The sequence below is a fragment of the Macrotis lagotis genome, chromosome 5 (assembly GCF_037893015.1).
Source record: "Macrotis lagotis isolate mMagLag1 chromosome 5, bilby.v1.9.chrom.fasta, whole genome shotgun sequence".
Classification (NCBI taxonomy): Eukaryota; Metazoa; Chordata; class Mammalia; order Peramelemorphia; family Peramelidae; genus Macrotis; species Macrotis lagotis.
Genome location: NC_133662.1, coordinates 121,381,656 through 121,391,447, shown reverse-complemented (window position 1 = coordinate 121,391,447; position 9,792 = coordinate 121,381,656). Strand labels below are relative to the sequence as shown.

Genomic DNA, 9,792 nt, shown 5'->3' with positions numbered 1-9,792 from the left:
TTTTTCCCCTGGGGAGGGGGGCAAAATTTGTGACACAAGGGGCAGAGAAGAGGAGAAGAGTTTCATGTTTCATCATAAAATGTTCCTTGTAAAAAAAAATAGATATATCCAATACAATTGTTGTGCCAATCGCTACGAAGTACCACCTCGGTTGTTGTATTTCTGGAGTTTGAACAGTTGTCTGTACAACAGCTGCATTTTAGTAAGCCCAGAGCAGGTGGCCCCAGATAAACCACTTGCCATTCATAGTCAGGATGAGCCATCTTGCCCAGTGTTCATAGTCCAAAGGAAAGGGTCTGTGTGGTTTTTTTTGTTGTAGTTGTTTTTGTAGAGAGATGGAGGCAGAGAGGGGGAAGTAGATTGGGGCAGGAATGAAGGTGTGGCAGGGAGTGACAACTTTCCCTTTACTTCTTCAATGCAAAATACAAATCCATTTAAAAATCTGGATATTTTGATATTTTGATGTTTGTAGTGTTTCACACTACGCAAAAGAATCCACATCAACAGAAAATAGGTTCACATCACAAAAGTCTACTTCCCATCTCCTGTGATTTCTTCAGCACATAAAATGTTCACCCAATTACCGAATCTGACTACAGATATTTCTAGTGAGTCAGTCAAAAAGTTGTTAAATAAAGTTGAGGTTCTTTGGACATGCTCTTGGGGCAGAAGGAATTTCTTTTGAACAAAGTCTTTAAGGGTATGTCCCTGAAACATCAAGTTGTTTTATGTCTTTTCCTTTCCCCCGTTCTCATCCCTGAAGCGAAGGGCATGGATGTTGAGGCTGGTGGACTGGTCTGAAGGGAAAGGAAAGGGAAAACTCAGGACCTTTTCGGTCATCAGATCAGATCAGCTCAGGAGGGATCCACCACAGAAGGAATAACGGCGAGCTGCAAACCAAGATCAGAAGCTGTTACAAACCAACTCGATTTCAGCTCTGAAAGTCACCAATTGTACTAGGCAGAGACCTACAAGGAAGGAGAAGGTGGTGGGCAGTCTAAAACCAGTATAGATCCTTGCTTTTGTCCTGAGGCTGCAAACCTGAGAACAGAGAAAACAAAACAAGAGAGAGAGAGAGAAAAGGGGGGAAGAAAGGCACAAGATATTTAAGGACAGAGAAAGACAAATACCACTATTTTACTTGTGAAAGTCAAAGAACTGAGCTAAAGTGTTGAATAAAAGTAAAAAAGCAAAGCATAGAGAAATAACAAATCTAGACCTCTTTGTGGGAAGGAAGGGAGGGAGGAAATGGAGAGAGCAATGGCTGTGTTTATTTTGTTAATTTTACATTTATAAAATTTTACAGCGGTAAAATATGTCAATAGCCCAGACTTCTTTAAAGAGGGCTTATTTGAAAGCACTTTTTAAGTGAAACTCCTAAAGATTAACTCTAATATCTAATTTGAAAGTTCTTTGGTATATTTAAAATAGTCCCATGATTTGTTATTTATTATTGCAAAGATGTCACTTATGCCAGTCACTTATTTTCTTTTTATTAAAATGATGAAACAACTTATGACAAGTGACATGACACCCCAACTTTTGATCTTAGGCAATACTATTTCTAAAATTTTTTTGTGTGGAGTTGAAAGCAACAGATCCCACTGCAACTGCCCACCCCTACCCCACCCCAAGTTAGCACGAGTCGTGGGAAATGAGAAGGCAAATAAGGCAAATAACTCAGGCACACGTGGAAAAAGCACTACGCTCAGACTCAGAAGTTCTGGAGTTCAATCTCAATTCTGCAGCTTACTATGGTTAATCAACTTAGTTGTTAGATTTAGTTAGCTAAGTCGTTTAACCTTAACCTCAGTTTTCTCATCTGCAAAATAAAGGAATTTGACTAGATGACTTGTCAGTTCTCTTCCAGCTGTAAACTTATGGAAACCTCCAATTAAAATAAGAATCATATCAGAGTAGGATAGGGACCCATTCCCCCTCTGGACTTGAAGTAGCTTCTCTGGTAAGGAAAAAAAAAAAACTATTTTGAATCAGATTTGTATTTCCTTACATAATGGTCCTTGAGAATGGGCTGACCTGGGCTCATTCAGGTTACTCCCAGGAAAAGAAGGAAACAGATGGGAAAAGGAGAGTCCCCCAGTACTTTACCTGAGTCAACATTGAGGCTTAAGCTTTGTCCCATGTCTCCTGCGGGGCTGGGAAAGGCCCCCCCTGGCGTGGTCCATGCTGAGCCAGCTGACTCATTTTTGCCTAGTTCGCAGGGTGGGCTGACTGGCGTGGGCACAGAAGCTGGTGTGAGACGATGCTGCCTGACCGAAGCTGGTGGCATCAGCAGTGAACTGTAGCGAGGGTCGAAGTGGGGGCCATAGACTTCATGCATGGAGGCAGGTCGGGGGAAGGCAGTGCCTTGGGCCCCAATTGGCCCACCCAGGGAGTAAGGATGATGAGGGTGGGGATGCGGATGGTGATGATGGTGATGATGATGATGGTGTGCATGGTGCCAGGGTTCCGCTGCCCCTTGGTGAAGGTGGCTGTGCAGAGATGCTGGGGAGTAAGGGTCTGCTGCAGCAAAGGGGAGGTCACTGTGGGCTGTAGCCAAGGGACTGCTCAGTGAAGAAGCTGTGACTGCCGGCTGGTATGTGCTGTTCCAGAAAGAAGGGGGAAAACTTCTCTGGTTCATTGGGAAGGAACCATCTACAGGAAAGACACGGGATAGAAAGACAAAGAAAGAAAAGACTGTAGCCTTCTCATGAGATCATCTTCTCGATCATCACCATCACCATCATCATCATCATCATCATCATCATCAAAATGACACTGAACGAGTCACTTTATCTATTGGAGCCTCAGTTCCTCATCTGGTTTAGAGTAGACCCCATCTTTAATTTCCCTTTCAGTTCTAAGTTTTTATGCTCCTTGATAACTTTTAAAGGAGATTCCCCCCCCCCCCCATTAGGCCGGAGATTTCTCCAAGAACTAAAAAAGGAGTTGGGGACCACCCTGGTGCCCCGTCACCACTAAAACATCCTCCTCCTAGCCTATGCCCAGAACTGAGGTGCAACAGCAGGACTGCTGGGACAGAAAAGGAAAAAAGTAGGAAGAAAATTTCTTTCTCTGGGGCTTCTTCAGTTTCCTTATTTGTAAAAAGGGTGGATTTGGTGACTCCTAAATTCCATTGTTTTTCTCCAGGAGAGCAAGTAGTGCAATGTCACTCCTCTGACAGTCTTAGTAAACTTTTCCTAAAGGGGAATTGTATTATTTCACCCCTGAAGAACGGCTAGGATAGAATCTTCAATTGACTCTATTTTTGCCTGGAAACAACCCCTGGATAATAGAAATCACAAATGTAGGCAATTAATGTGTATTCATGTTTGTGTGTGTGTGTGTGTGTGTGTGTGTGTGTGTGTGTGTGTGTGTGTGTAGAAGGTGGGGGATAGTAGTCTGCATGATTTGATGTTCTGTGTGTGCTCTCTGGAAGCGCTCTGAGCAGTGGACACTCTGACGAAGTCTTACCCAATTTTAAGAAACAATTTCCCAGAAGGCTGTCCTAGTCCTGAGGGAGAAAGAGGCTCTCGATGGTTGCCTGCACTCTCCACTTCCACTGAGTTCCTGGTACGTAACTGCTCCCAAGCAATTCACTATAAACAATTTCCATAAAGCTAAGGATCTGTCTTCACAATCAAGATCTCTTTCTTAGGCAGCTATACTCTTTCCTTTTCCTTTCCTTCACCTCTCTCTTCACTTCTCCTACTTCCCCACCTAGCTGCCTTAGCTTGGTGGGCAAGTGAGCTGAAGGGTGATTATGAGGCTGCTGAGAAGCCCATCTAAGGGTTTGGGAAATTTTGGGGCTTCTCTTCCATTCAAAAAGTTGGCTTTCAAATAATGGCTCTGGATAAAGCCACACAACTCTGAAAAAAGAGCAGAGTGTTCAGGATTGTTTTTTTCCCCCCAGGGAGGGAAAGGAAAGCAAAGTTTCCTCTCTTCCTAAGTGTTTGCTATGTTCACATTTTCCAAGCCCTCGTCATTACCATTTAATTCCCTAGAGTCTCGCAAAAACTCCTTAGTAAATGTGAGGTGATGGTTTTATTAACAAACCAATGTTATACATAAGGAAACCAAATTGCAGAGAAACTTTGGTGCAGTCATGAAATTAATTAAGTGCAGGAAGCGGGATTCCAAGGCACACTGAACCTCCCCTTGGAAGGTCTGGCAAACACTGATTGATTTTATGCTTGGGCCAATGGAAAATTAAAAGAATTTTGGGTTCATAGAATCAAAGCAATTGAATGGTGCTGTTAATTAGTAGTAATATAATTTGGGCAGAGACTGCTGTGGTGTAATGTATATAGATCTTGTCTTAGAACTGGGAAGACCTGGTTTCAGATTCCATCTCTGATCCACCCTTGACCTATTACTGTTATAACATCTGGGTGAAGATGCCAAGGAGTTCTGTTAGAGGATATTTCTTCATTAGGAAAACTTCATCAATGAAATCACAGGTCCCATCAACTCTCCCTATGTTGGTAGAAGGATTTGTGGAAATTAAGTCTGGGACAGTAGAAAAATGTAAATTTCCATCCTTTCATAGCTGTTTGTCCTTCCCCTCCATCTTTTATTTTCTTCCTAAATTCATCCCAGAATTTATTCATATGGGAAATTCTTAACTCAGCAAGCAAACTTCTCAGTCTTACTTTTCCCCTTGACTAATTTATTACACATTAATTTGCCTAATACGATCATTTAGCCTATCAGGTAATCTGGTGGGAGAGGGAGGGAGTGAGTCCCCTAGTAGGAATCACTTATGACAGAGGTGAGGAAAGTTTGGGAATCTTAGATCCCTACATCATCTGAGGTCACCACAAGCTGAGAATAATGTCTAGTGACAAAACCTGGAATTTTAAGAATGATTATGAAGTGAGATCGATTGAACAGGTTTTTGACAAAAAAAAAAAAAACAAACAATTTGAATCTTTCTGAGGTGCCTGGTTAAACTACACTTTCTAAAATAGTAATCTCTTTTCCCATTGCATAAGTCCATCGAGGTCAGTCCTGTTCTTTGTAGACGCTCTCAGATGCATGGACCAGATTTATTGTTTAATCTTTGTAACTTCAGGGACCAGCAGCATGATGGTTGACACACTGTAGGTTCCTTAATAAATGTTTCTGATTCCTAGCCAACGTGAATACACACACACACACACACACACACACACACACTTTCCTTTCTCCCATTCATTCTTCCCTTTTTCTTCTTCCTTCTATCCCTATCCTGCTATAATGATGCAATTTTTGGGAATTTGCTGTCCTTTAAAGGTAGAACCCACTCTTTTGCAAGGAAAAGCGAGCGAGTGAACAATTTCTCCCATCCCGCCCGCCTTCGGTCAGAGAAAAATCTCATTTGCTCACCCCTCCAGGACCCAGAGCTTCTTGGAGTTTTGCTGCTGGCGCAACCGGGCGAGTAGCTACTGGGCTGGCTCAAGGCCCTGCTGAAGTGCTCGTCCACCACGGAGCTGATATCTCCTTGGAAATACGTAAACAAGACGCAGCGCGAATTGATGTACTCTGCCTCCGGGGGGCGCTCCTTCTCCGGGCTGCAGTCCTCCTCTTTGATGCTGGCCGGCGTGTTGCTGGAAAAAGAGGAGCTCCCGCTGCTGGTGCTGGCGTTGCTGCTGCTCTCCGGGGCTTCTTGCATTTTCGAGTAAAAGGCTAGTTTCTGCCAGGTGGGATGGGGTGAGGTGGAAGCGGAATGAATGGAAGAAAAGAGACATTCAACCTTAATCTCGAGGACTGTTCAGTGTGAGGCCACAGGGCTCTTGATCCAGCCTGCAACCTTCTCCACCCAACGCTGGGTCCCCAAAATGCGCCTGTAGTGGAGCCCTTAGCAACTAAGCAAGCAAACCTCCGCGCGCGTGCATTTGTTGCGCCTAGTGATGGGGAGCGGGGCAGCCCGGATGAGATGCTGCCAAGGATCACTTTTCCCAAATTGCCAACAGGTAACTGCGAAGTCACCTTCCCAGAGGCGCTCGTCAGTGGTTAAGGGCAGGATTCCTACTGCTGTCAAAGACCCAAAGGCCCCTTTCTCCTTGTCCACCCGCCAAAGCAAGAAACAGTATTTTAGACAAACTCTGAGCTAGCTAAATGTATCCCTAAATGTATCGCAGACCGATGTATCCCTAAAACTCCGCTCCTTGGAACCGGTCATGCAGAAATACATGCAGAAATATATGCCTGGACTTTTTGGGAGATCCGGGAGAAGTGACAAGAGTCAAACCAAATAGGGTCCTGACAAATCTGTATTCACTTTGGGACTTGAGGGAACAAAAAAAGAGAAACTAACCCTCCCCAAGACTTAGGAAACTCAAAGAAAGTTTAGGATGTTCATAGAGTCGGCAACAGAAAGCTTGTATATTAGTTTTATTTAGGAATGACCAATCCACATTTGTGGGAAATGAAGAACAAATATCACAACCACGAGGAAGTAGATCATTTCAATAAATAGTTCGTGGTTACTTTGTTTGCTTGTCATCGTCTTATTAAAGACAGTCCGGATTTTCTATGTTTTGGAACTTGATTGGGGGGTGGGGGAGGAAGGGATTTTTTTTTTTTAGTATTTACAAACACTAAAAACCTTTCTATCTCCATCAAATCTGCAAAGAAAGAGGAGAAAAATCTTAATGTATGTTCTCCTATAATCATTGAAACTTTTTTTTTAGTACACTAGAAAGGTGGATTTTTTCTCATCAGCTTGTAGTCGATTGGTAATAACTGTTGCATCTCTAAGAATTTAAAAAAGAATCGAATTTTATTCATTGTTTGATAATATTGCAAGTATGGCTAATATCTCTTTTCTGGTTCTTTCATGAATCAATGAATAAATCAATCAATCCAAATGAAGGAAATTATTTTGTAAAAAACCGAGAACTCTAAACTTCTCACCTCTCCTCCATATACTCTATCTCTGACTGGCTGGAAAGAAGTACTTTTCAAAGATTTTCAAGGAATAAATACCCATTTACCAATATCAACATTTCTTAAATGCCATTTCTTCCATTGAATGAAAAGGACTGCTTCCTACCAATATCACCATTTCCTAAATGGCATTTCTTCCCTTCAATTAAAACCAGTGTTTCCTAAAACCAAGGTCTATCTGAAAGAGAATTGCAAAGTTGGAAGGGTAAAAATAAAATGAGAATGGAATAAAAGACAAAGAAAACTCCCAAGTTTCCAATTCACCAATTACATTTCTATACTGAATTAAGACTTTCTGACCAGGCAAATGAGTAATAGATTTGAAAAGAGTGGGATTAATCTAAAAAAATGTTGTTCACCAGGAATTCAAGTCTTCCTCTTTATACTTCGAAAGGTTTGGGGAGTCTTCATTCCGTGCTTAGGTTGCAGGGACTAGAGAAGAGAGCTTTGGGCAAAGTGTACTTTCTAACAGGCACAAACTTTTACTAAGAAAGGTCGCTTTTAGGCTTCTCCCCAACAAAAAGGAAAGAAAAGGAATCCACAAAATCAATAAAAAAGAAAAACAGTTCGTGAGATGCGAGGATTGCCCGATTTCTGTGAATGAGGTTCGGGCAAGGACAGCATGTCGCAATTCCTCTCCTGCGGGAAACCAAAAGCAAACCAAAAAAAAAAGGAAAAAAGGAAAAATACGCTTCCTTTAATTAATAAAAACTTGCATTTTATGCAAAGTTATTTATAACTACTCAGGGCTGTAGAAAAATAAATCACAAAATCTGAGAATTGGAAGGGACCCCAGCAGTCATTTAATTCAACCGAAACACGAAAAAAAATCAAACTAGAGTATCCTCGAATTCATAAATTTGACTTAAACAGAATTTACCCCAAGGGAAACCAAAATTACGAGTACCTTCGTTTGAATATATAAAACAATGACGGTGTGCGGGAGATTTAAGTTTTCCTTTTTTAAAAAAAAATCACGTCATATTTCAGCTTAAACCAATAATAGCAACCGAGGACTAGATCTCAGGGGGTGTAAAAGACTCCCAAACCCAGAGTTTTGCAAGCACCAGCAATCACGTAGCGGAACCCAACAACCCCAAACCAAAGGGGAGACCGGCAGCCCGCCTGACACCTTCCAGCAAGCAAAGGAACAATCAAAAAGGCTTTGCTAAATATGATAGCAGAAGAGTTGTCCTACTTGGCAACCGCTGCTTCTGGAAGGCGTTTGCTAATTGCTCAGACATCGGAGACCACGATTAAAGATGACCCAGGCTCCCCGTTCGGGGGCGAGGAGTGCCGAGACTCCTCGGGAATTCTCAGAAGCGCCACGGAGCCCAGGGTACAAATGGAGTCCGTGTCAGAAGGTCAGAAATCCCATTCATCGCCAGCCCAAGTTCTGGGTCTTGCCTTCGACTGTGTTGGCCCGTCGCGCGTGGCCTCTGGCTGTCCACGCAGACGTGGAATCCTGGTGAAGCAGAGAACCGCGCGCAAGGGAGATAACGGGGAGTCTCCAAGTGCGGGCCACTTCGCTCTGACAGCTCCAGACATGCCCCATCCTTGCCTCGAGTGGCTTCCCAATTTCACCGGTGCCCACCCCACCCCCCTTCCGCCGCCGCTTCCAAGGTGACGCGTACCTACCTGATGATAAGGAGTATAAGCTGCTGCAAAGTAAGGCTGCGGAGGACCATAGACTTGGTACATAACATCCAGACAGCTCATGGCTAACCTCAGCGGGAAATTAATTTTTTCGATCATCAACTCCTGTCCAGACAAGCGAAGTGATGCTGCCTGGGGCGGTGCCTGGCGCTAGGAGCCCTATTCATTGGCGGTGGGTGCGGGGGGGTGGCAGCACCTTCTTAACTCTTCTTTGGCTCGCTCTCTCTCACCTGCAATAACAAGTCCAGTCACTGAGCTCCGGGAGAGCGACTCCCGGGTTTCAGCCAGGGGGATTTTAAACCCCGAGCAGGGCGCAGTGACGCCACTCTAGGGGCTCCGAAGTGGGAGGTGGAGGCTATGGAAGGTGGGCGGGGAACTGGGGGCCAATGGGGAGGAACGCCTGGCTCGGGCGTAAGCTCGCTCCGCTACTCCCTGGGGTTCCCCGGCAGCCCTGCAGTGGCTGCAGCACTGACTCCGCCACTTGGGGGCCGCCGGGTGGGGGTCCATCGGTTCTGGGGGCACCTGCTGCAGAGAAGCAATTGGGGTTCGGGGTCCCCAGAGCCCAGAAGGGAGTTCCCAGCTCGAAGGCAAAGGGGTGGGAGTGAAAAAAAAAGGGGCGAGGATTTCAAGCAAGTCACTCGGAAAAAGAAAGTCAGGATCTCCCTCTTCATGTTGGCAGTGGGGAGGGAGGGGGGTGGTCTTCCTAGTTAGCTTCTAAGATGTGCACAGGGAGACCTCGACCAGCCCCGGACCTTCTGGAAACTAGTCCCGGAGAAAGGTTCTTGGCCAAGGGAGAGTCTGGAAGAGTCCTGGGTCTTTCAAATAATAGTCTCGGATCATTCCGGTGACGGCGAAAGCAAGCCTCTGACTGCCTCAGTTTCAGTGGATCGCAAATCTTGTTCCATTTAAAAAATATTCTCCCTACTCATTTCCTCTTGACTTCTTTTTCTTTCTTCCAATCTCTCATCCCGAGCTACAAATGACTAACTTCCTTTTTCTCCCTATTTGTGCTGTTGAGCAGCTTTCTAGGAGAATTGTTTATCCAAGTTCATATATACATTTTTTTCAAGATGTGCATTAGCCGCCTCCTAAGGATTTTACAAGGTTCTCTATTTGGGAGGAATTTTCTTTTGTTTTTATCGTTTAAAAGACGTTGACACGTTTAACTCAAAAAATGACTCCTAGGAAGTAGAAAGTGTGTGATGG

General features: G+C 44.2%; 1 protein-coding gene across 5 annotated transcripts; it reads right to left on the bottom strand.

Moving 5' to 3' along the window:
• Positions 1–754: 754 nt before the first annotated feature.
• Positions 755–8,911, bottom strand: VGLL2 (vestigial like family member 2). 5 transcript variants are annotated; one of them, XM_074187439.1, is made up of 5 exons: positions 8,569–8,911; positions 5,368–5,674; positions 2,110–2,655; positions 973–1,041; positions 805–890 (listed from the first exon to the last, which is right to left on the bottom strand). In XM_074187439.1, exons 1-4 carry the CDS (start codon positions 8,683–8,685, stop codon positions 998–1,000), a joined length of 1,014 nt encoding a protein of 337 aa, XP_074043540.1. In that variant the 5' UTR covers positions 8,686–8,911; the 3' UTR covers positions 805–890; positions 973–997. The 5 variants fall into 5 exon arrangements, with proteins under 5 accessions (XP_074043541.1, XP_074043540.1, XP_074043539.1 ...); XM_074187440.1 differs by lacking the exon at positions 973–1,041 and having other exon boundaries at positions 755–890; XM_074187438.1 differs by having other exon boundaries at positions 838–1,041.
• Positions 8,912–9,792: the final 881 nt, after the last annotated feature.